This window comes from Agelaius phoeniceus, chromosome 2, assembly GCF_051311805.1.
Source record: "Agelaius phoeniceus isolate bAgePho1 chromosome 2, bAgePho1.hap1, whole genome shotgun sequence".
NCBI lineage: Eukaryota > Metazoa > Chordata > Aves > Passeriformes > Icteridae > Agelaius > Agelaius phoeniceus.
In genome coordinates, this window is record NC_135266.1 from 3,652,992 (window position 1) to 3,679,490 (window position 26,499).

Sequence of the window (26,499 nt, forward strand, 5' to 3'; positions counted from 1 at the left end):
GAATTCTAAACAAATCATTCCATTCTGGTTTGGCAGATAACAGCTTCACTTATAAAGGACTAATCTACAGCATTTCCAAACAGTATCAGCAGAATTCCTCCAAGGCTTTGAGTTGTAGCTGTATTTGTAATTCTAATACTAAACATTCCTTTCTTATCTGAAGATTTGAGTGAGCAAGTCATTATTATGCAGGCCTTAGCAGAAAGTTTTATAATTTATATGACAGTCTCAGTACCCAATTAAAAATTATTCAAGCTGCAAGAAACTGATTCTACTTAGGAAGAAGTGAAAGGGTACAGAGAAAAACAGACCAAATGCATCAAAATTACCCCAGGCTTAAAAAATTAATTTGTTTGCTCCTTTATGAGAGAAAAATAACTAACAGTACTTATTGTAACTGAAGGTAATTAATTTAAATTAACTTAAAAATCAGTTGCTTAAAATAGAATAATTATTGCAACTTATGAAAAAATTAAATACTCAACCTAAGTATAAGCTGCTACCAGCAATGCAGTGACTGTGTCCCCTATGCATTAGAACAGGTAAAAAACTAGACAGTTAAATTATAGAGTCACAGAATGACTCTTCCAACCCAAACCAAAGATCATCTTGTTCCATGCCCTGCCATAAGCATGGACTGCCTCCTCTATCCCAGGCTCCTCCAAGCCCTGGCCAAGCTGCCCTTGGACATTTCCAGGGATAGGGCAACATGGGGACAACATGTCCCAGTGCCTCATCACCCTCAGAGTCAAGAATTTCTCCCTAATCTAATCTAACCTAACCCTGCCCTCCTTCAGTTTAAAGCCTCCCCCCTTGTTCTATCCCTTGGGAAAAGTGATATTCTGTATTTATTGAACACATTTCCCCTTTAACACCATCAACCTTGAGAACCCTTTTCATTGGGAAAATGAAAGCACCTTCACTGGAAATGCAGATTTTTCCCTACAAATCAGCAGATCCCTCACACTGGGAATGGTCTCAAACCAATCCCATGTTCCCTGTGTGTGCTGACAGAAAGACACTTGGCTGATGGCAGTAACAATTATTTTAGCAGTTTCTAAACAAGACACCTAACCCCTAAGAGAGAAATGAAGATTGTGCAAAAAAAAAAAAGTGTGGAAGCCCTGTGTCAGGAGCCAGGACACCCCTCTGGCTGTCCTGAGCAGCCCAGACCCCTGCCAGGGGCTCAGAGACCCTGGCACAGAGCCCAGCATGCCCCTGTGGTTTTGATTATGACCCCTGGAGCAAGTTACCAACCTTAGATGAAGATCTGCAAGCCATGACAAATTAAGTAGAATGACAGTGAATTTATCACAGGGTAAAAAAGATTTTGGGGTTTCCAGAATGGGGGTTCAGGGGGCAAGATGGAGGGATCTGGGCATGTCCAGCCTTTCTCCTTCTTCTTCTTGGCCTCCATCTTCTGCTGTGATGTTGGCACTTTTAGATTGCTTTAGAGTAGAAGCTCACTGTCTAACATAGGTGACAGGGATTGGGAAGTAATTGTAAATATTGTACACGTAGTTTTTAGTATAAAGACATAACACCTCCCTGGGGGTAGGCAGAGTGCCTGGACTGTCTTGCTGAATGGACCTCAGCTGGACAGGAGAAAGAATTTTATAGATAAGGAACAATAAACAACCTTGAGAGAGAGAACTGAAGAGCTCTGACTCCTTCTTCAACTGCCAGGCTGGGAAAAGAGACTTTCCAACTTTTCTTGGGGTCACTCTGACAAGCTGGAGGCCCTGACAGCCCTGGGGGCATCTCCTAAGTTAGACTCCACTGGCTCCTTCCCCTGTTCCTCTGTGTGAACTGAGGTGTTCCTGAGCCAGTCCCTCCCGTTTCCCTGACTGGCCCTCACCCTTGTACTGCCCCAAGATGAGGGCAGCCCCCTGGCCCCTGAACGTGTGTGTGCCCTGGCCCTGAGCATCTCGCCACACGGCCGAATTAAACATTTGTGCATATTATACAAAAACCCTTTTGGCTTCCTTAGCCCGGACTTTACCAGCAGCTATTCAACAAAAAGAAAACCGTACCTCTTCCTGCTTTTTAGGCTTGGGTTTTTTCCTCCTCTTCCTCCTTCTCCTCTTGGGAGGAGAGGATTTCTCGGCGGACACGTCGTCCTCGGAGGTGCTGCAGTAGCGCAGCGCGTTCCTGCGCGAGCTGCGCACCGGCGGCTGCAGGTTGATGCCCGCGTCCGCGATCCAGTCCGAGTATCGGCTCGAGGAGTCGCTGTGCACAGGGCAGGCAAACACAGACACAGCCCAGCTCTCGCTGCTGCTCACCACCCAGCTCCCTCAGCAAAATAACAACAGCAGGTGCTGCTGAAAGCAGCTTCACAATCACCTTGACCACTTGGAGCCGTTCCTTTACTTGAAGCTTCACATGAATTTTGGGGAGAATCCAGTGATTCAAAGCACATTTCTTTAAGCAACTAAAATCTGGTGAATTCTAAAATCAGTAATTTTAGTCAAGAAATATGTGCAATGGAATTCTGGACTAATTAAGGGTCCTCCCTAAGGAATATACATACCAAATACTGCCTAAATTCTTTACACTTATCCAAATTTCAGCTACACATCCACTCTGAGTGGATCTCTGAGTACCATTACTTTCTCTGAGCATATTTTATTTCTAGCACTAAAGAATTCTAAAAGAGTATCTAAAATAGCCACAAGGAAGTGATTTATAACTTATCTACAACAGTTCTACATAAAACGAGAAACTTTTAAAAATTCAGATTTTTCAAAACAATTTTTAAGAGCAAGGAAAAAAAACCCAAAAAGTTCCCCAAATGAAATTGGGAAAAAAAATTTCCCAAACAAAATCTTTCATCCCTCCAGACCAAAAAATACTGTAGAAATATTCCAGAAAAATATCTGGAATATTTTTTTTTTCTGTAGAAAACCAGACCAAAACATACTGTAGAAATATTCCAGACTCTCATCCCTCTTTGCAAAACACCATACAGCAAAAACACCAGAGAGACTTAGAGTTACATTAAAAAAATAAAAACATTTTGGTGAAATGCAACAGTAAATAACAATATAATGTCAGTGAGGTATATGAATGCTACCTTATATGATTATTATTATTAAATGATCACCTCTGAAGCACAACAGAGCTTTCATATAACTCTTAATTTGTCAACATTCATATAAAACTCATTATGGGATGTGTTTTTCACTTTACCTAGAACTATTACTGTTGCTTTTCTTGTCACTTCTCCACTCTTCCTCTTCATCAGATGAACCAGAACCCTCACTTTCTTCAGCTTCCTAAATTTCAAAATACAAACTTAAGCCAAATCCATGTTTTAAAGGCCTGGAACTTAAAAACATGTTGTCCATATTATCAAACTTAAAGAAGTTGGGTAAAAAGTTGTTAAGATGGAAATAAAAGTAATCAGGCCATGTAAAGCTCATAATAAAATCTGACAGGGAAGAATGTACATTACAAAAGGAACAGATCAAGAAAAACAATCACATCTTCTCTCCACACACAAGGGGATGTTCTGTCACTGCATGATTTTTTTTCATGAGTTATGCAAGTTGAGGAGTTTTTTTCACCCTTTCCTTTTAGTATTAAATGATTGACCAAGTACTAATCAGAGTACTCATGCATGTATTTAAATGCAACATTAAACAGTAGAGATACACCAAAATGCATTATGACTTTACAAATTTCCTGATTGTTGCTCATCAACTATTTGCATTAATATCATGTTTTAAATGTGTTTTTCATAACTGAGTCAGTATGATGCAATGCTCATGTGTCAGGTTGTATTTTGCCAAGCAAAAAAAGTAAAAATAGGAGAAAATCCGATGAGATTTCAATTGTAGCCTCAAATGTTTGAATTATTGTGATTGTCACTGTCATAGTCAAACTGATTTTCAGAGTAACAAAGCTGAGACTCCTCTCACTAAAACCTGCTCATACACTACAATATCAAAGTGCAATACTCACTGAACTTTACATTCAATTTAAGGGAATTATTGTTTTTATACAGTGAAATTCTTTATTAAGAGGCAAGAAAAGGCGAGTCCATTTCCAAGAACACCATTCCTCATCTTACTTGCAAGATTTCCTCATCTCCTGAACATGCTCCCTTTTGTTCACTGTTCTTCCTTAACAAAGTGACAGCTCCAACAAGTCTGAGCTTCTCTGCCCCTTCCACTTCACCTTTTCCCAGTTTAAAATTATTTCCTTGTGGGCAAGGCAAGACAAGGGCAGTCCTATCACCCATTTACAGTCTGATAACACATCAGACACAACAAAAAGCTCCTGCTACCCACTAAGCCCTGGGTCACCTCAGGTCAGAGGAACAGACCCTGTGGAAAAATCACATTTGCAAGAACCTTCAAAAAATTTCCATAGAAAAACATTAAAACCACATCTAAACTCCAAATGTCACCAGAAGCCAACCAACTGTCCATCAGATTTTTGACATGGGCTGTGGATTTGGTTTAGAATATTCTCAGCAAAACCAGTTGAGCCATTTATAAACTGACAGGAAATATTGTCTTTATTAAAGCAACACAACAGGTTTGGGAAGTGCCAACAATGAAGATGCTTAAAGAAATAACTTCTCCTGGGAAAAGAAGGGTTGGAGGCTTTTTGTTTGCTTGTTTATACAGACAAAAGGCACATCTACATGAAATTTCATTTATTGAGCAACTCAAGATGAAAATCCAGACTCAGAGGAGAACTCACCTGCTCTATCAAGCCAAAGCAGTTGTCCCTGTCCTCCTCAGAAGACTCCAGCTGCTCAATGTTTTTCCGTGTTCTGTAGTTGGAATATTTCCGTCTGTGCAGTCGACGCTTCGACTGGATTAATGACGACTCAGAGTCACTCTGATTTATAAAGGAGGGAAAGGACAGGAGTTAAATAAAAATATTTATCTGGCAATTTTTTATGAGGGGGAAAAGGTAGTTAAAAGCACTGCTGAATGCAAAAATTGGAAACAGCATGATGAAGTTAAAACTCCCTTTCACAAGAAATAACTTTCAGGTAAGCCCAAAGCTTAAAATGTGCTGTTACAAATTTAAGATGTTTTAGTTGTTCTAAGAAATTGTTCTTTTTCTTTATAAACTACTGTGACAGCTTCAATCACATCACTTGATAAATGTATTTACAGACTCAACACATAACTGCCTACAATGTGCAATTGTAAGAACAGAGAATGCTTTGGGCTGGAAGGGACCTTAAAGATCATTTTGTTTCAAACCCCAGCTCCCCTCAGTAAAGGGGATCCTGCAGTAGAATTCTTCTGTCAAATTGTTTTGTACTCTAGGACACAGCAAATCAGGCAACAGGCTTATAAAAACAGCACAATAACCAATGTTTCCTTCTTGCCAATCTCTCCCACCAAACAGGTGAAAGGAGGGAAGTCTGAAGAAGTTTCCCCACACATAAAACGTTGTCATCAAAAGGAAAATGACAAGGAACAGCAATAGAATCTGTGATTCCTCAAGCACAGCACCTTGAATGCTCAGTGCTTCAGCAGGACTTGCAGTAACTGTGTAACTGCAGTCAAACCAGAACAGCCTGAAAGCCATCCTGCCTTTCAAAATTGCTCCCAAATACTTCACAGAGAAGCAGGCAAGACTGAAAGCAAAAAGAATTCCAGGTATCCATAAAAATAAATCAAGCCTTGTCCTGCAACAATTGGGAGCTGAATCATCAGAGTCCTTGGAAGACCACACCAGAATCCTCTGCTTTCATTTTCTACACCACCACTTGTCCTTGGGCACAGAATGCTCACTTTTCCAGAAGCTGCCACATACCTTTTCCAGTGACTCAAATGACTTCTTATTCTCTGTTGCATAAAGATCTCTCTCTTCTTCCCCTTTTGCAATCCGATATTCTTCCTGTTTCCTACAAGAAAGACATGAAAATCTAATTCTACACCCGTTTTGACAATGCTGGGCTCTTCCAGGGATCTCTCTCACACCCAATTCCATTCCATTTTTAATTTCAGATGTTATTGTTGCTCAGTTAACTCTAAACCATCCTATCATTTCCAGGTAAAAACCATGGATGCTAAGAAAGTCTTCCTTCCAAACATCAAAATATAATCCATGTTTTCAACCTCATTTTTAGTTCACAGTTTTCCATTTGCAATCACTCTACTTCCCAACACTGGGAATGCTTCTTAAAACCCTCAGAGATGTGGCAGCACCTATGGCTGCAGCTTTAAACAGAGATGTTTAGCTACTAATTCTCCTTTTCACAGATCAATACTGATACACTTCTGAAAGCAACTGGTTTAGCATTTCAAGGGGTTGTAACTCATCACCTCCAAAAGTCTCACAGAGAGCACAATCTCACCCAACTCCTTCATGGAAATGAATTCCACCTTTTATTTTGGAGGAAGCAAGAATCTAGGTGACCTAGCTGGCCTGGAGATAACTTAGAATATTGAAATAGGGGAGAATCATTCAACTGGACAACTTCCTTTTCTTCTCATTGAATGGACCTTACAATGATGAGTTTTTAGTGTATCTGCCCACAACATTGAACTATTCCAACAGCATCCATTCCATCTTTGGTGTAACAGCCCTTAATTTAGACCAAGCAAGCTGCTGTGCTGTCCCTAGTGCTGCCTTAAGTTGTAGCTTTTATATTTTTCAGATTCTGTACTGGATCAGGGCACAACTCTGAACTCTATATAGAATGCTAGTTAGTTCTCTTCACATTTTGATCAGACTAAACAATCCTTCTGGGCCTGGAAACCAAGGTCACACCAGCTGCCTCAGGCCCTGAAAAGTATAAACAAAAGTGAATTTGGGGGAGAAACAAACTAGGGGGATATGGCTTCATTACTGGAAACTGTAATTGGACAATTAACCTCTGATATGCAAATAGATCAAAGTTACATCTGCCCAAAAACCTTGTGGCCATCATCCATTGTGGATGCAGCCTCTGCCAGGCTCTTGCACTGCCCAAGGGCAGTTGGGGGTTGAACAATAGTATAAACAAAAGTGAATTGGGGGGGAAAGCAAACCAGGGGAATATGACTTCATTACCTGAAGCTGTAATGAAGCTGGACAATTAACCTCTGATATGCAAATAGACCAAACTTTTATCTGCCCAAAAAACGTGTGACCATTGTCAGTCATGAACAAAGCCTCTCCCAGGCTCTTGCACTGCTCAAGAGCAGTTGGGGGGTTGAACAAAAGTATAAACAAAAGTGAACTGGGGGGAAGAAGCAAACCAGAGGGATATAACTTCATTACCTGAAGGTTTAATTAGAGAATTCACCTCTGATATGCAAACAGACCAAAGTTAGATCTGCCCAAAAACTTCATGACCATGGTCCATGGTGGACATAGCCTCTGCCAGGCTCTTGCACTGCCGAGGAGCAGTTGGCACAAACAAAAGTGAATTGGGGGGAAAAGCAAACTAGGAGGATATGACTTCATTACTTGAAGCTGTAACTGGACCATTAACCTCTGATATGCAAATAAGCCAAACTTAGATCTGCCCAAAAAACGTGTGACCATGATCCATCGTGGATGCAGCCTCTGCCAGGCTCTTGCACTGCTCAAGAGCAGTTGGGGGTTGAACAAAAGTATAAATAAAAATGAACTGGGGGGGAGAAGCAAACTAGGGGGATATGACTTCATTACCTGAAGCTTGAATTACACAATTCACCTCTGATATGTCAATAGACCAAAGTTATATCTGCCCAAAATTTTCATGGTGGACATAGCCTCTGTGAGGCTCTTGCACTTGCAGGCTCTTGCACTCTGCCTGGCCTCTGCTCTGGGCAGCCTCTGCAGGCATCAGCTGCAGGCTGCAGACAGACCTGAGCAAGCTGGGGGGGATGTCAGGCACCACCACCCTGCGCCTCCAGGCCTGCAGGTCCCTCTCGGTGGCCATCTGGCTGCGGGGGGCGTTCTGGTGCATCTGCCGCACGCCCTCCACCTGCCCGCTGCGCCGCAGCCCGATGTTGGGCGGGGACTGGATGTCCAAACTCGGCCTTCTGAAAGCTGAAACACACAAATCAAAATGGTTTTTGTCATGCTGAAGGGAACTGGAAGATTCTTGTTAAAAGATTAAAAAAAAATTTAAAAAGAATAATGGATGTATTTTTATCTCTAAGTATGTGATTTGGAGACTTCAGTGATGCCTCAGGTTTGAGCTTTTCTATTTTTCAGGTTCTGTGCTGCTTTAGTGTGTGGGGCTGGGCTTCATATTATGGGATGGTGAGCTCTGTGCACAGGGCAGGGAGACAAAACAATTCCTGCTCCAGCTGGGCACAAGGACAAATGACCCAAATCTCAGCCCCAGAGCACAAACCCCGTGGGCTGGAGAGAGAAAAACAAGCAGGGTGGGACTGCAGGGGCTAAAGCTGGGATGGGACAATGAACTGCAAGATGCAAATGGAGCAGAACTGATCCCAGGGACAGAGCCCGTGCCCGGCCGTGCATTTTGGGGCCATTTTGGTTCATCTTGGGTGCAGCCCTGGCTGGGCTCTGGTGCTGCCCAAGGTGCATCCATGGAGGCCTTTGAATAAATCCCTGCTTTATTCTTTAGCTCTGCCCAGCCTCTGCTCTGGGGCAGCCTGCACAAGGCATCAGTTTTGGAGGATTATGTGTCTTGTAGAAAACACAGAGAATACAAAAATTACTTTTAAAATGGTTATTTCTGCTACTGTTTTCACAGAATCAGAGTCATTTAGGCTGAAAAAGACCTCCAAGATCCAGCATTTAACCAGTGATCACCTTGTCAACCAGACCAGAGCACTGAGTGCCACACTCCCATGGTTTCCCAAACACTTCCCAGTGGAAGGAATTGTGGTGTGACAAAAGGGCTCTTCTGAACTATGTCAGACAGCTCTGAGGCCAGTGAGGCTCTAAAAAGCATTTTTCCTAGAGCTGAGTGCATGTAATTAAATGTATAATTATGTAAAAAAATTTTTTTTCATCTATATTATATAATTACATAATTAGAACTCCAAATACAAGGTTAGGAAAGTATCTTGTTTAAATGTGTAAAGAAGGGACAGGGGAAACCAGTTTGAATAATGGTACAATACTTACTTTGCAAAAAGTAAGGAATGCAAAAATAACTTATATTGGCAAACATTTGCAAAAAATTCTGTTGTATACATTTTGCATGTTATTAATGATCTTTTAAAGTGAAAGGCTTTGTAATTAAATCACAGAAGCAGCAGTGTTTTAGTGAGTAAAAATAACCAGGTATCACAATGTTAAAGGAATCTCAGTCCCCAGAATTATACTGAAGTTAAAACCTGTTTCAGTATTTCACACAGCACAATAAAAACAGAGACAGAACAATTATTGAAGAATTATCAGCAGTTCTAACCTCTCCTGGGTGTTCCCTCCCCGTTTTGGGGGCCACTTGGAGCAGATTCTTGATCAGCTCCAGTTCTCTGATCCTGTTCCAGCTGCAGCTGTCTGATCATCCCATCCAGAATGCTGGGCTCCAAGCCTGGCTCATCCTGGTCAACTGTCTGCTGGCCAATCACCTGCTCAACAACTTCTCCATCACCTTGCAAGTGTAAAACACATCAAATCAATCAACTTATTCCAATTCTTTATTCCAAGTAAGACATGTATGCAATGTACAATCAAATGGTTTGTGAACATCACTGCCCACAGAAAAGATCTGCAAGTCCATTTGAAAAACTGATTTTTTTTTGCTTAAATTGTATTTCCTGTAGGACCTTCCAGCATCTCTAGTGAACATAAATACAAAATATCAAGTGAAAAAAAAAAAGGTATTTTTAAATTGCTGATGCCCCCTTAGGAGCTAGTGAATAACCTTCTGAATGTGGAGCTTTAGTGACATTCTTACTTGTTGCTACATATCCCAGCTGAGGAATCAAATGTTCATCTGCACAATTCTCTCTTCCTGGCACCAATCTTTGATATTTTGTGGGATGAGGGTTTCCATCCACATCCACTAGGAAGGGAGGGGGCATGAGGTGAGGGGCCTGCTGGGTCTGCTCATCCAGCACGTAGTTGTTGGAGTCTCGGATCAGCGGCCGGTAGTCAGTGTGGAAGAACATCTGATCAGGGATCTAAAAGGAAATTTGATTTTTATGGTAGCAATTAGGAAAAAAGAATATGCTAAAGAACAAAGAACAGGCACTAAAGTGCCTAAAATCTACTTAAAGGTAGAAGAAAGGTCAAGTTCCCAGTTAGAAAGAAGATTTATGGGTAACTTGAGTTAACCTGGATGGGTTTTGCAGTAGTGCAGCTTTCAAAACTTTTTTTTTTTTTTCAAAACTTTTGCAGGCAACAAAATTCTTTCAGAAAACAAAAAGCTGAAGTAACTTGATGCAAAAGTACCCTTTTACACTTAAAAATATTTCTCTCTCATTCTGCATTTTTCCCCTACAATTATTAGAGTCACTCAGAGTAGGAATGGACCCACAAGAGTCACCAAGCCCAACTCGTGAGTGGCCCCAAAGTTTCCTTGCAAGGAAATCTTTGGCTAAAGCTCCACAGCAGCTGAAATTCAAGTTTTCTTAATTTATATCCACCTGAAGTTTTTTTCTACAACTGGAAGTCCATGAGGGGGAAGGAAAATGGTTACATAACTATTAGAGCACAGTCAGAATGTTTGCTTCCAGCAGCGATGGCAAAGATGAAGGGAACAAGATTCAAGTTCAGCTGAGAATGCAGAGCAAGGAAAAAAATAATTCTTTAAAATGACACACATGGAACCAGCATTGCAATCCAAAAAAAATGGAGGGTAAGTAAAGAAAAGAAGAAATGTGTATTTATCAAAACAAAAAGGAAGCAGGTTGATAAATTCAAAAATTTAGGATAGGTTAAATTGTTGGATCAATAATTTACTTTTGCTTAATTTAATCAACCACAGTAAATTTGGGCTTGAGTGAGGAAAGGCCTAAAGAACTGCAGGATAAACCAGCAGAAATTAGAAACAGCAGCATTTTTGAGGTTGAACAATGAAGGTGAATTGGCTGTCTCCAAGATGAAAATGTATTCCAGGAACATTCCTGGGAGCTACTCCCATGGGAATGTTGAGACTTTGGGTTTTTTCTGCTCTGCCAGGGTCATATAAGCAAGACAATTTACAGACATCAAGGAATCCATTACATTTAGATCTTCTAACCACACAAATTATTTTTACATATAAACTTTTAAATTAATTAATGTAATAATGTTATTTTAGTTAGAAACTCCATACAGAGATCTGATAAAAAGCTCAACTCACCTTTTCATAAGGCCTGCTACAGCCAAAGCCAAATATCAGCAGATGCCCATGAGAATCTGTGCATGCAAAATGCTGCCCATCAGGTGAAAATTTACAGTCAAAAACAGCTCCATGTCCCTGGCCTTCAATCTGGGTTAAGAAAAAAAAAATCAAGATTATTGGACCATTTTCTCAGAGTAAACCATAAGCATCAAAAATTAATTACTCCATGCATTTCCCAAACCACCTCCAATTAAGGCCCAAATAATTTTGTTACTTCAGTAAGTTTTTTCCCCTTGAATTTAAGTCCTGAACCAATTCTAAAATATGCACTAGAAGGTATGAAAAGTTACTGTTCAGAGAATAAAATAAAGAAATAAACATGTTTTTCTGAGGCTTTTTAGCTGTCAGCACACTGCTTGAAATAAACTGGAGCTAATATAGACTGGTTTTGGTAAACAACTTTCTGGACAAGAAAAAGAACTTAAGAATAAAAGAAAGAAGTTGTTCTTTATTTTAAGAACTTAAAAATAAAAAACCAAAATGCTATTTGCTGTTGACTGAGCAGGGAAAAAGGATGAAAAATTTATAGGAATATTAGATCAGAACCTAAGTCTCAGAGAAAATAACCTAATTTAAAGTGTTAATGATGAACTGTCAAATGGAGCCCTCAATGCCAATGGATATTAAGATTATCATTTTTAAGCCTGTGGAAAATACAAATGTCTTGAAACAATGGCCTGAAACAGAGCCTTTTAGATGGCACCTCAGTTGAGGAAAACAATTCATATGAATGAAGTGCACAACAATCTTCAGTAAAAAAGAGTGTAAAATCTGCAATAAGCAGGAAACTCTAAGGTAAAAAGCTCTAAGGAAATAAAATCAATTAATAAATTTTGCTGGTTAAGGTTTTCCTGTCTGCTTGGGGTTTTTTTCCCCCTAAAGGTGTGAATGTTAATGGCAGTTCCTTCAGCTGGTAGTGACCACACTGCTGTGAATAAATGGTGTTTAAAGAGGCTCTCACCATGTTAAAATAATGCTTTGTTTTGGTGCCTTTGGTGATGTCCCAGATGAAGATGTTGCCATCATGGCCTGCAGACAGCATTATCCTGCAATCAAAGGGATGGGTCTCCAAGACAAACACCTCATCTGCATGGCCCTGCAATGGAAAACTGCACATCTCAGGGAAACAGGGAAACCCACAGCAGCAGGGTATTCACAACAGAGCCCAAAGCCTGTGCTGTCCTCTCTGCAAAATTCAACCCCAGGCAGCCACAAAGATTTCAACATTCCAAAGGGAAAAATTTTCTAGATTCTAGCAAGAGCTGTAGAAATATGAAGTTTTTGCCAAAGGATGGTGAATTATTCAATGGGTGAGTTACTGCACAAGAATTTTATTTATTCCACATTTATTTGCTCTTTTATTGACAGGGAAAGTCCAAATCTGGAGGAAGCAGCAAATTTTGGTTAAAAGAATTTCAAAGAACACCCCACTTGCTGTACCATCCATACAGAGCTTTCAAGACTAATCAGCTCTAATTATAAATTCAGCATGCACAGGTCACTGCAATTCCAGGAAAATCTTCCAAAAGCAAGGAAAATCCCATACCACCAAGTCATGGAGCAACTGCCCTGTGCTGGAATTCCAAACTTTGAGCAGGTGATTATTCACAGCTGTAACAACATAGTTGTCATTTTGGTTCCAAGCTATCATGGTTACTTTAGGCTTCATGAATTTGTCCTCTTCTGCACAAGTGTCACTATTTGAAAAAAGTCAAACAGGTCAGAGATGTAGTTTGTATTTTAATTAGCCCATTTCTATAGCAAAATACAATCATCAGACAACAGAAAGGAAGTGAAGAATTAAATGTGGGTTGAAATTTTTGTCCACAAAATGCTTAAAATGTGGATTTTTAAATTTTAAAGGACTTGATAATCTCTTTCCCATTTGAGATGCAAGGCAAAAAGGCTTTCCTTTTTCATGGACTCTTGGCTCCTCTACAATGAGAGTCCTAACATAAATCCTGCAAAACTGTGGACATTTTACAGCCAGCTTTTCCAACTAACTGATTCCCAAGCCAACCTCTACATTAGCTAAGCATTTTTTGATGAGTCCCAACAGAAAGACAGTAAAGATAACATTTTATTTTAACCTCAATCTATTTCCTTATTCTCTCCCTAAAACACATTTATAGGATACTGTAACACTGCCCCTCAGCCTTTTTCCAGTCAATCCAAGGAATAAGTTTTCCTTGAAACACCTTCACATGGGATTATCTTTATTCCACTTACAAAGCCACAGTCAAATCTCAACTATTAATAACTCCTCCTTTGTAAAATCAGGTTTCTTTCATGGTCTTTGTCATCACAGGAAAAGCCTGAAATCACCCTCCAATCAAATGGGTACCCAAGGTGTGGCTTTTTATTTTATCACCTACAAATGATTTAATCAAAATCTCATTTAATCACCTACAAATGAATTTCTGTTCAGTGCCTGTGGAAGGTTACTGAGCTTCTGTACTCCTGTAAATCATTCCCCCTTCAGGTTTACCCAACACCATACAATAATCTGATTTTTATCTGTAATAACATTATTCAGACTGGGTGCCACCAGCATTTCATTAATTCACTTTTTTAAAAGCAGAAAATGGGAGCAGTCAGCAAGATCAGTCCTTGAGGAAAGCCACCTATTCCATGTCATGACCTCTCCTGCAAATAGGTCACCACCTACTTTATTTCTACTAATCTAAAAATATTTCTCCCTTGACACACCAGGTGTCAGACTAAAACCCAGAGAGAGAAGTTAGATTCTTTCTGTTCACTTCTTTCCCTGAAAAGAGGCAATAAAACTAACTTGGTACAGAGTACATCTGAGAGCTTTCTGAACACTTAGAAATTTATGAAAGCACTGAAACTCAGCAATTATTACATCACCAGAACACTCAACTCACCCCTCCCAAGACCACAGAACTTGACCAGAATTCTGCTCTCACTCTCACATTTGAGTAATGGAGTTTTTCAATCCTCCTGAACTTACACAAAGGAAAGCATGAAGTGAACACTTGACCTACCCCAGCAGTCGATCAGACATATCCAACAAAATGCTCCTCCACTCTGCCTGCTCGAAACGCCAGATCCGAGCTGTCCCATCTCTGCTGCCACTAATGAACCTGAACAAGGGTTAAAAACTCATTCATTTATCCTCCAAAACATCTGCTTCACAGGATACACAGAGTTAGACACCACCACAACAGAGATTTTGCACTGCAAGATTGATAGAAGTGAAATCTGCAATTTTGTGTTCAAGAGAATTCTTCCCGTTCTTTCCAGAAAAGCAGGAAAGAGTTTTTCTGAACTGGAGAACTGAATAAAGTTGTCAAAATATGAAGAACAGAGAAACAACTTCCAAAGTTGAACTCAATTCACAAATTCATCCTCAACTCCTCCTCACTTCAGGATTTCAGTGTATTTTTATTGCAGAGTTTCAGACACTGAAGTAGAGACAATATCAGATGAAAAGGTTCTAATTTATTTTTGACCATTTTCACTGCATTTTTCCTATTTCCTATACAAAACTCAGTGAAACTGAAAGGAGGAAATCAGATGAAAAGGTTCTAATTTATTTTTGACCATTTTCACTGCCTTTTTCCTATTTCCTATACAATCCTCAATGAAATTGAAAGGAAAGGAGGAAATCAGATGAAAAGGTTCTAATTTATTTTTGACCATTTTCACTGCATTTTTCCTATTTCCTATACAATCCTCAATGAAATTGAAAGGAAAGGAGGAAATCAGATGAAAAGGTTCTAATTTGTTTTTGACCATTTTCACTGCATTTTTCCTATTTCCTATACAAAACTCAGTGAAATTGAAAGGAAGGGAGGAAATCAGATGAAAAGGTTCTAATTTATTTTTGACCATTTTCACTGCATTTTTCCTATTTCCTATAGAATCCTCAATGCAATTGAAAGGAAAGGAGGAAATCAGATGAAAAGGTTAAAATTTATTTTGGACCATTTTCACTGCATTTTTCCTATTTCCTATACAATCCTCAATGAAATTGAAAGGAAAGGAGGAAATCAGATGAAAAGGTTCTAATTTATTTTTGACCATTTTCACTGCATTTTTCCTATTTCCTATACAATCCTCAATGAAATTGAAAGGAAAGGAGGAAATCAGATGAACAGGTTCTAATTTATTTTTGACCATTTTCACTGCTTTTTTCCTATTTCCTATACAAAACTCAGTGAAACTGAAAGGAGGAAATCAGATGAAAAGGTTCTAATTTATTTTTGACCATTTTCACTGCATTTTTCCTATTTCCTATACAATCCTCAATGAAATTGAAAGGAAAGGAGGAAATCAGATGAAAAGGTTCTAATTTATTTTTGACCATTTTCACTGCTTATTTCCTATTTCCTATACAAAACTCAGTGAAATTGAAAGAAAAGGAAGAAATCAGATGAAAAGGTTCTAATTTATTTTTGACCATTTTCACTGCATTTTTCCTATTTCCTATAGAATCCTCAATGAAATTGAAAGGAAAGGAGGAGGAAAAGGAGATTTATGAGGCCACAAACATATAGGGAACATGAAAAACTGGTAAAATTCCTCCAGGTAAATAAAACCCCAGCCAGGGAAGGATCACCTAACACAGATCAACAGAAAGCTGCAACAGCTGAAGCTTAATCATGCTCCTGCATCAGTCCAAAATTTCCCTTCTGAATAAGGAGATTTTTCTTTACTTGGAACATCCAGTAACAGATTCTTAATTCCAAAATTATATATTTTTTGGCCATATTTCAGCATTTTTCAACATACCTGTCCCCACCATTAGAAAACTGAATGCTGTCAACTTTGTCCTGTAAGAAAAAGTAGAGTTTGTTAGAAATTTTGTTTTTTAAACAGGAAATATATTTTTTGATAATTTTGAATTTAGTAAATCTGAAATAATGAAAAAATAAAATGTTATTTTTAAGAGTTTTAACTGCATGGCAAATCAAGTCCAAACACTGTCCAGAATTCACTAACCATTAATGTATCTAAAATGCATCTTTTAGAAACTGCCTGAATTAAACATGATTAACAGATTAACTACCCTGAATGACAACTGAATCATATTTAGATATATTTCCAGTACCATAAGTCAACTACATTGGTGAGGAATATGTTGTTCCATCTCCTACTTACACTTTTCTTAAAAAAATAAATAATAATTCACTTTTATCACAATAAAAACTACAGAAAAGCAGATCCCACACTTTGTCTCAGAGTGGAAAAGTCTCCCCTACATAAAAAAAAAAATCAGAACTGATCAAGCCTTATCAATGCAACAAAAATAAAGTCAGATTTTGTAGGAGAGGAAACATTAATGCAAACAAAATTAATTAAGAGCATTGCTAAAAACCCACTCATAAAATCATCTTGTGATTTCAGTATTGCCTCAAATGATTAATTAACTAATTACTTACAGCATGACTTTCCAATTCTGCTATTTTCTCAGGTGTTTCAGAGCCAAAAAAATACATCCTGATGACGTGGTCAGTGCTGCCAGTTGCTAAAAACATCCCACCTGTAAAAATCAAGCAATAATTAACCTGCTGTGGAAGAAATGAAAACAGGTCACCACCATTTCTCAGAGACCTGGTTTAAATAAAAAAACCCCACAACTGTTTGGAGAATGGCACATTTTTATGCTCTTCCACTGACACACATATGTGGAAGGAAATCCCTTTCTTGCCCCAGAAAATGTTCTCTCAGCCATAGTAAAAATAAATTGGTGTTACAAAGGTTTTTAAATATATCTTTAGAGCAATAGTGGAACTTTTAACATTAAACTGCACAGAGAAGCCTTCAATGGTGGGGAATATGGCTCTGGATAATCAGAATTCTGTAGATGACTCTCATTGTAGTCTGTGCCAGTGAACTGCATCAAAATCAGGCTGAAATGTGAGTAAACCAGGCAAGTGAAGCACACAGTGTAAGCACACCAGTATTTAGCTGAGGGGGCAGAAATTCCAAGCTCTGCCTCTAAGTGCTGTCAAAAAACCCCAAAAACCAACCAAGCAAAATGTCAAACCCACCCTCCCAACACAAGCCAGGGCTCTCTCCTGACAATGTTAACAAGCTACACTTGGATTTGCTTTTGATTCTGAAATTCACATGAACTGAGTGAAAGGAAACTGCAAGGCAGGAGGGAAGCACACTGAAGATCCATCTCTGCATCCTTAAGAGAGGAAGATCTTGATGGGATCTTCATCCCTGGTACTGGCTCAGGAGCTGCTGCTGGCAGGACCCACTGCACTGCTGGTGACTATGGGATGTCATTTTGCCAACCTTTGACGTTGCATAAGGGAATTCAACAAAAATAAAAACTCCACTAAAGATGGATAGAAAAAAACCCCAGACATGAGGTGGCTTTTACCTCTGTGCAATCACCAATGTCTTCAACAGTTTTTCACTGTCAGCTAAGGGAAGCCCCATGATTTAATTAATTATGGCACAGCTAACAGTGCACATCTGTGCAATTATTTACTCCCAGCTGCAGGGTTTGTCCACTTTAAAGCTGTCACAATCAAGTGTTACAAGAGAGGAAAGAAGAAATCACAAGGCTGAGCTGCACCTGACTTACCCACACTGAAGGAAGAACAAAGCATCTGAACCCCTGGCCTGGGCTTCTCTGTGAACTTCACTGGCTTGGTGCTTAAAAAGAGAAGATTTTGAAATAGGTCACACCACCCAAAACTTGGCTTTTAGCAACATCTCAAAGATAAAGGGATGTTTCTTTAAACAGGGATCATTTTATACCATGATGTGGCACAAGAGCAGACACACACTGAGCTCTTCTTGGTAGTAATTATAATTATCTTTTGGATACAAGCACAGAGTAATCACATATTGAACATTTCAGACTATCCTGCATGCAAGTTCTGTAAGAAACATCCTAAACCTCCAGGATTGTTGGAAAACCAACAGCACCACCAACTTTTATTATATTTTCCAACATATTTACATTGCCAGCCAGTCCTGCTGTCCTACATTTGTACTTTTAGTGAAGAAAGAAATTAATGGATTTCCCAACTAATCTCCCAAGTTAATGGAAGAACACTGATTTGTAAAGGATACAGTTGGTGATGGTGCTTTAAAATAACTACTGAATGCATGATCTGCACAGCATTTCTATAACCCCAAAGACCCAGTGGAGTAAAAACCACCTGATTTACTCTACTCAAGCCCAGCATGGCATAAAGGTTAAGCAGCAAACCATTCACATACTTGAATTTCATGGAATCTGTATCCCACTGCCAAAAGCAAACAGTTCCATCTGCCCCAGTGGAGACCATGTACCTCAGGGAGCCTTTCACCATGGGACTGAACTGCAGGGAGGGAAGCAAAAATCACACACACAAACAGAGATTTAACAATTGTTCATCAGCCTCTCAAAAAAAGTGAATGTAAAATCTTGATTTATTTTGGATTTTTCACCTCAGGCTGCTGGAGCAGCTGTTGGTAAGTAACTTTTAGTGTTTACAAAGAATACCTCCCATAATTTAAGGTAAGTTTGTGGTCTGTGTTTCAATTACTGTGTTAAAAAAACCCCAATTCCTTCAGTGGTTTGGGTTTGATGTTTTCACTGACCACAATCATTCACTGAAAATCCTGTCAATGAATAAAATAATGAGCACAGCAGACTGAAAAAAGGGAAGTTGGAATAGACAGGTGTAGTTTAAAAATAATTAAGCAGAGCATGAGATGTGAGATAGTTTGAATGTGTAGCTTAGCATTATATGTAATTTTACAGGAATTTTATGGAAATTCCTCAAAAATAGTTCTTCAAGACATGGATTTATTGCTATGCACAGAGCAGAAAACTTTACAGACACAACTTGTTTAAACTGTTCACCAATTACTAGCATTGGAAAGTCATATAAATTGTACATAGTGCAATTATGGTATTGTTAAGAAATCTTAAATTAAAAAATCCACACACTGCAATAAAAGAAGTACCACAAGTATTTAGACATTAAAAAACCAAACTAAAAAATGCAGTGAATGCCACAGAAAGTACAGGTATGAAGACTACCCTCTGAGGCAGCATTTTTGAGAAAAAATTCAAAATTATTTGTACTGAGCTCCACAAGCCACTCTTCAGCCCTCAAGACAAGCTGTTGGTCTCACTGGAAAACACCCAAACCTGGATAATGAGCTGCTAATTTCTGTGTCAATTAAGGAATTTCAAACCAGACTGAATCCAAAGGACCAGCAAGAGCACATCATGTATCAAACTACCTTCAAACTTAAATACACAGGACATCTTTGTCCTTCTGAAATAACTCCTATTTTGGAGATTAAAACAAATACCCACACCTCAAAAGTTGTAGGAATAATATACAGGATCAGAAAACATTCACACAGAAGAGCAAATCATGTCTCCAGTAAGAAACAACAGGAGGACAGGATAATTCCCAGAAATTCCCTTTTGTTCCAACAACCCAAGTATTGTACACAGTGATCTTGAAGTGAAAAAGTTCCTGTCATTATCTATCTAGTTAAATACTTAGAAATTTCAGAGAGACAAGGAATTTACTTGTTTTTAAGCAGGTTTATCCTGTGATTTGACTTTGTTTTGACATGAATATTTACACATTCAGATTTCACCACTCCCATAGGCAGCCACAGAGAAATAATTTCAGTTTTTAATATTCAGGAGCACTTCAAAACCCCATACCTGCAGTGAGGTAATGGACCCTGTGTGCCCATGGAGGACAGCAACTGGTGCACAAGTCCTCAGACACCAGACTCTGATCATCTTGTCACAGCTGCCAGCTGCAATCATGGTGTTCTCATAGTTCACAGCCATGTCAGAGATCTCTGCTGAATGTCCTCGTAAGGTGGCAAATAATCTGCCATTGTGGGTGGACCAGATCTTCACCAGACAGTCATCTGAGCCCTAGAGAGAAATATGCATGAAGGACAACTTCTGACATGCTTCTGACCCTTAATTACAGCAAATTGTTCCACTTCAGCAGAGTGAGGGAGCTGCATTTTCCCAGTATTGAGCTATATCTCCAGAAGTTCCAGCACAACACCCATTTCCAAGCTCTTTTCCTTGCATCATCTAAAACTATATTCAGATATTGGATTTATCTCATCAACTTACAGTAAATATTCTGTGTCCAGTCCTGTCAAATGCAACACAATACACAGAAGAGAGATGGCCAAGGATCCTCCTGTGCATCTTGACATGCTGGTACATAGTCCCTGGGAATGAGGTGCTGAACTTGGCATATCCAGTCAATTGCTTTGCTCGATGCACCTCCACTGGAACACAGAGCAATCACATCAAACATGTCTGTTCTAATACTTGGCTTTATTCAATTAGCATTCATATTAAAAAGCCACCAGAAATTACTGTCAGATTGCATCAAGTCAGGTTTTGTGGTATCTGCAATTTTCTCTGTGTATTTTAGGTGTGCTCAGCAGCAGTGGGGAGAGGTGAGAGGAGCTTACCAAGGTTTGGGGGGGTGCCATAGTTCACAGGCATTTCAGGGGGTCTGCCTCGATGCAGAGCAGCAAATGCAGAGCCCTTCCAAACAGTGTTCCTGCAATCTGCAAAAACAGCTGAAGGTTAGCAGAAATACTTTCTAAAAATGCCAAGAAAGCTCCAAAACACAGCAAAGAGCCCATCTAGACTGCTCTCAGACACAGGACTGAACCCACTAAAAAACCAGGCACCAACTGCCCCAAAACCTTCCATAAACAACAAAAAGTTAAAGAGAAAAATACATTTAATAGTAACAGAAGGAGAAAAACCAACACAACCAACCACCAAACTTTGAAATTACTCTTAAATCATGGTACCCCTGTAGTTCACATGACACAAAACTAAAATTCCAAGTGATTTTTAACATTTTCCTGAATATTTATACAGGAATGTAATGAGTAGTCAATAATATGGAGTTATTTCGTATTACCAAACTTTGAAATTACCAAACTTTGAAATTACTCCTAAATGATGGTACCCCTGTAGTTCACATGGCACAAAACTAAAATTCCAACTGATTTTTAATGTTTTCCTGAATATTTATACAGGAATGTAATGAGTAGTTAGTAATATGAAGTTATTTCATAAGATGATCTCAAGAACCCTTCAGTAACTAAAGGGGATTTACAAGAAAGCTGGAGAGGAATTTTTCACAAAGGCTTGGAGTGAAAGGACAAGGGGGAAGTAGGACAAGTTTAGATGGGATGTTAGGAAAAATTTTTTCCCTGGGAGGGTGGGGATGGAATTCCCAGAGCAGCTGGGGCTGCCCCTGGATCCCTGGCAGTGCCCAAGGCCAGGTTGGACACTGGGGCTGGAGCAGCCTGGGACAGTGGGAGGTGTCCCTGCCATGGCAGGAGGAGATTGGGATGAGATTTAAGGTCCCTTCCAACCCAAACCATTCTGGGATTTTCTGGGATTTCACTTCCAAAGTGTCAGTTGTGCCTTTCTCCCACTCTTCCCCAAATCCTAAATCTGTCCAATGCCAAAGAATCAGCCCCATTTCAAACAGAGAACAGATCCTACCTTTTGCTGTCCGTAGCAAGGACTGTCTGCCTGCCCCAAGTAAGGAATTGACTCTGGAGATGCTGGGTGGGATCTCCTTATCCAGGATAGGGCCAATACGTTTGCAAATTTGTAATAAATGATCTGGAGCCACGTGTTTGTTGGACAGCACCTGACAGAAATTCAAGGTTTAAAAATTAGGTTGGTACACCCAGAACAGATGGATCTAAAAGCATCAATATGCACAGGTGTATTTGATAATTTTTTTTAAAAGTTCAACTTACAGAGAAAAATCAATTCTGTTAAGCTCTGATCTAGTAAATTCAGTGGGTACTCTGCAAGCAAGGGAGAGCTGTAATAAAAATAACTGGAGTAAAGTGACTCCTGCACATCAGTATTTTATTACTTGAAGCTTGCAGGAATCACCCCTGTGGCACCCTACACTGAGTGTCCTTCCCCAATTCACCCTGTGATTTCTACTAAAAATAAGAAATTAAATACAAACCCTCAGAACTGAAGATCATGCAGAATGTGGTTGCAATCAAGCCCAAGAATTTATGCAGCTACTCCTGGTAGTTGTTCAGTGAACTGCAAACCAGCAGGTTTGAGTACAATCTCTCTGGAAACAGTTTCCTTGAAGAACCAGTACCACAAAACCTAAGCCTGCCCTACTTCCTTAAACCAAAGGATCAAACCATTCCTCCCTACATTCAGGAATGATCCCACACTATCTGCATCAAGCAACCTAAAAAAAAAACACACCCCCACACACACTCAGATGTCTCAGACAAGAACAGATGTGTGCTGGTTTTGATGATTTTTTCCCTTTTCTTTCTGGGAGTTCAATCTAAAAAATCCTTATTCTTATTGAGACAACCACAATAATGCAGAAGTCAAAGACACAAAGGAAGAGTTTAAACAGCTTTGAGTAGAGAAACCATCAGAATCATAAATTCAAGCGTTGGGGAGGTGTGAAGCAGCTGGGATTGACAGCCCCACACTTCCTGCAGTGTGACCTGGCCATGAAGAAACCAGTCAGCCCCAGCAGCAGCCCCAGAATTCCCAGGCAATGCAGGCAGGAGAGGCCACACCAGCTCAGGAATGTGGCCTCCTGCCCAGGTGCCTGAGAACACAGGCAGAACGAGCTGGTGCTGCTGATGCTGCTCCCTTGAAGGGCTGAGCTGGGATGAGCAAAGTGTCCCAACAGGGCTGCTCTGCTCACACAACAGTGGGAATTAAAATAAAAATAAAATACCACACACTGCCAGAAAGTTGCCCAAATGCACACAGAGCATTCAGAAAGTACAGTTTAAGTCACAGCCTTGCACTTGTTTTTAATAATAAAATCCAGGTGTAAAGCTTGTGGGGCACAGGTTGTGTTGCTGGCAGGGTGGGAGGAGATAACATCACTAAAATAGTTCCCATTACCCCACAGGCAAATCTGCCCATCAGATGCTTAAGGTTGATTATAAGAAACTTTTCTGGTGGCCCAAAGAGTACAAAATGCAGTTTGACAGAATTTCCTTATCAATTTTGACTCTGGAATTGGTACAGAGCAGTACCAGCCACCAGAGCCAGGACAGAAAGGCCAGCCTGCTTTCTGCCAAACACTCAAACCCTTTTTGTTTGCATGCCATCAGCAAGAAGGATATTTTCTAATAGATTTTCTAAATGCAGCCCTTGCACACAAAACCTTGCAATCCCTTTCTTTTTCAAGTAGTTTTGCTGAGATTTTGGAAGGAACAGTTTATTTTAAAGATTTGCAATGCCATGCTGAGCAAAGTGGAATAGAAATAATTACACCACATGACTGATTTGTCTGTGGTCCCTGCAAATTCAGAGTGAGACCAGGGGGACAAGAGGTTCCCAGAGCCCCTCAAAAAACAGAAACTAAAACTCTGAGAAGATGAATTTAGATGTTCTGAAACACTACTGCCCTGAGCAGAGATTTCCTTTAAATTGTGCAGGAAAAAAGAAGTAGAAGCAGCACATGTTGAAGAATTAGTTTGACACTTCTATATGCAGAATAATCACAATTAAAAAGCAGCCCTGAAATCAGAAAAACACACACATGGGATCTTCCAACACCCTGCTTTTTACCAGAACAAATGGGGTAAGAAATCAACAATGAAGCAACAAAAAAAAACCTCCCAACAATTCTTTCTAAGCTTAATCCTACTTTCATCTTGCCTAAATTCAAGTCAGAGCTTGAAAATATTCCTGTTTAGCAAGGCCAGGCTTCTTAGTGACTTAAAAAAACTGATCTAAAACCTTCCTTGCTCAACTGACCAGAAGGACAAATATAAGAAATGGAATCACACTTATCATTTCAAGCAATGCTCACATAATTAAGAAAGTGTTTTAAACAACACTTCATTCCTTCTCTATGCAAATGTGATCCTGAGATCTTTAAGTGCTTCACAAGAGGGAGTTCACAGCAACAATCAGTCAATTAACCCGAAATGCCTGAGCCTTAGGTGGGAAAAGGCAAGGACAAACAACTCTTTAAAGAAAACACTATCAAATAAAATAAAGCAGGATAAAAACCACACAGGGCAGGGCAGGCACCACCAGGCCATCACCCACTGGCATTCAAACACTTTGCCACTTAAGAAGCAGCAAAATTAAGCCCCAAAACACAGCTCTGCCTTCTGTAAGAAACAATTCAGAACACACCACACCAGTCGAGGAAGGGAAGAAAGTAAATTTTGTGGAGAGATCATCCCCATCTTTGCAGCACTTTAGAAACAACGCCATGACCAGCGAGGAGCCAGCGATGTGAGCACATTCACAGTCACCACAAAGTGCCAACCCTCGGTTTCTGAACAGCGATTTCATTTCCTAATCTGTTGGAGGGGGCTGAAAGAAACCAACCAGAAAATAAATACCGACAAATCACAACGTGCCTCACAACCTGGTCCCTGAAACTCCGAAATGAAACCTCGCTGGAGATTGGCTCCTGCCTGCATGTAGGCAGTGGCATGTACCACTGCACAACGCCAAGCTCCACCTCTGCTATGTAAACAATATCCTCAATTTAAACCACCGCTTGTGTTTTTGTTAGTCTGATGTAAAGAAATTACAGGCCCTTTCTAAAGTAATTCCAGTGTTCAGAGGCAGGATGGTACAGGAAGGTGAAGATTTGGGCCTGCTCTTAAAAGGTAGAGGGGGTCTAACATCAATGTCATCACCGTAAATAAAAGGGGTTTTTTTAAAGAGAAAAGTCTCACCAATTCTTCATAACTCCTATAATGCTCATTTCCTTGCCAATCCAACCTTTTGGGAAGCAACTAAATAAAGGAAAAACAAACAGAAAAACCGTGAGCGGTTAAAGGGGAAAGGAGGGATTACAGACCACATCCAAAACAATGTGTGTCGAGGGGGGGAAAAGTTGAGACAGCGGCAGAAACTTGAATGACTTGCAAAGGAAACTTTTGACTACAGCAAGATTTCATCAGAGCCCACACAGACCTGGTGCTGCTCCAGCTCCTGCACCAGCACCTGCAGAGGGAAAGGGGAAAAACACAAAGTCAGGGACAAGGCACGATCCGGCTCCCCCAGAGCGGGGGGCGCGGCTGCTCCCACCTCCCCCGGCCCTCAGCGGGCAGCGCGGGGTGCCCGCGCCCGGTGAGCCCCGCACTCACCTTCAGCGCTCTCCGGCAGGGCCCGGTGCTCAGGAACCGGGCGATGAGGAAGTAAAGCTCTGTAAGAGACACGGCAAGAGACACGGGGGATGAGTCGGGGGGCGGCCGTGACCCATCCTTAGGGGGGGGCAGGAAGATGGCGGCACCGGCGGCACCTCCTCACCCCGGCCCGCGGTGTTACCTGATTCAATGAGCGGCAGCGACGCGCCGGAGCTGGAAGAGGCCGCAGGCTCGGCCATGGCGGGCTGAGGGCGGCGGGCCCGGCTCGGCACGGCGCTGTCAGCGCCTCCCCTCCTCCCTCCCTCCCCTCACGGCCGCTCCCCCCGCTCCCCTCAGCGCTCCCTCCCTCCCTCTCCCCCCTCAGCGCAGCCTCGGCGGCGGCGCCGCCGCCATCGCCGCCGCACCACCCGCCACGGAGCCGCCGTCGACACCTCCGCCAGGAGCGCCCGCGGGGGGGCGGCGTAAAATAGTTCCCGAAGTACCGGGCGCTTTGAGCGCTCCGAGGGAACAGCGGTGAAGGCGTGTGGCCGCGGGGAATATACACGAAGGGAAGCGGGGTGGGTGGCGGGGGGGATGGTGGGGAAGGCGGCGGGTGAGGAGAAGGGGAGGCGGAGGCGCGGAAGGATCACGCGAGGAAGGCGGCGGTGACGCGCACCGGGGGCGGGGCTGAGCGCGGCGAGGCGGCAGCGCTGAGGGGTGGCGGGGGAGAGGCGGCGGCGGCCGCGGCGCTGCTCCGCTCGGCCCCGGGAACGGCGGTGCTACCGCCGCTGTCTCGGCCTTCCTAGCCCGGGACAGCCCTCCCGGGACACGCGGCGAGGCACCGAGAGCCGGTTCATGGGGGCGATGCAGTGACGGAGCGGACGCCGTGTGCCGCCAGGCCAGGGCCTTTGCCGTGTCCGGCTCTGGGCTCCTCACTGCGAGGATATCGAGGGGTTTCAGCTTATCCACAGAAGGGAACGGAGCTGGGAGGGAGCTGGAGAATTCCTGAGGGAGCTGGGCAGGGGCTGAGGCTGGAGCAAAGGAGGCTCAGGGGCCCTTGTGGCTCTGCACAAGTCCCTGCCAGGAGGGCACAGCCGGGGGGGTCGGGCTCTGCTCCCAGGGCACAGGGACAGGAGCAG

General features: G+C 41.4%; 1 protein-coding gene across 2 annotated transcripts in view; it reads right to left on the reverse strand.

The window, feature by feature from the left end:
* BRWD1 (bromodomain and WD repeat domain containing 1) overlaps nucleotides 1-25,683 on the reverse strand; it is a 48,622-nt gene extending 22,939 nt beyond the window's left edge. Inside the window, exons 1-23 of one of the 2 annotated variants that reach the window (XM_054653692.2) lie at nucleotides 25,563-25,683; nucleotides 25,382-25,440; nucleotides 25,209-25,238; nucleotides 24,968-25,027; nucleotides 21,759-21,909; nucleotides 20,702-20,800; nucleotides 20,352-20,512; nucleotides 19,920-20,141; nucleotides 18,467-18,567; nucleotides 17,823-17,893; nucleotides 16,663-16,763; nucleotides 16,013-16,053; nucleotides 14,263-14,361; nucleotides 12,801-12,951; nucleotides 12,216-12,350; nucleotides 11,213-11,341; nucleotides 9,824-10,049; nucleotides 9,332-9,517; nucleotides 7,809-7,992; nucleotides 5,785-5,875; nucleotides 4,711-4,851; nucleotides 3,190-3,275; nucleotides 2,034-2,229 (exon numbers count right to left, since the gene is read on the reverse strand). In XM_054653692.2, coding sequence (XP_054509667.2) covers nucleotides 2,034-2,229; nucleotides 3,190-3,275; nucleotides 4,711-4,851; nucleotides 5,785-5,875; nucleotides 7,809-7,992; nucleotides 9,332-9,517; nucleotides 9,824-10,049; nucleotides 11,213-11,341; nucleotides 12,216-12,350; nucleotides 12,801-12,951; nucleotides 14,263-14,361; nucleotides 16,013-16,053; nucleotides 16,663-16,763; nucleotides 17,823-17,893; nucleotides 18,467-18,567; nucleotides 19,920-20,141; nucleotides 20,352-20,512; nucleotides 20,702-20,800; nucleotides 21,759-21,909; nucleotides 24,968-25,027; nucleotides 25,209-25,238; nucleotides 25,382-25,440; nucleotides 25,563-25,620 — 2,778 coding nt within the window. In that variant the 5' untranslated portion in view covers nucleotides 25,621-25,683. Of the gene's footprint in view, nucleotides 1-2,033; nucleotides 2,230-3,189; nucleotides 3,276-4,710; nucleotides 4,852-5,784; nucleotides 5,876-7,808; nucleotides 7,993-9,331; nucleotides 9,518-9,823; nucleotides 10,050-11,212; nucleotides 11,342-12,215; nucleotides 12,351-12,800; nucleotides 12,952-14,262; nucleotides 14,362-16,012; nucleotides 16,054-16,662; nucleotides 16,764-17,822; nucleotides 17,894-18,466; nucleotides 18,568-19,919; nucleotides 20,142-20,351; nucleotides 20,513-20,701; nucleotides 20,801-21,758; nucleotides 21,910-24,413; nucleotides 24,910-24,967; nucleotides 25,028-25,208; nucleotides 25,239-25,381; nucleotides 25,441-25,562 lie in introns of those variants that run through there. The other variant, XM_054653709.2, reaches the window with a different exon arrangement.
* Nucleotides 25,684-26,499: the final 816 nt, after the last annotated feature.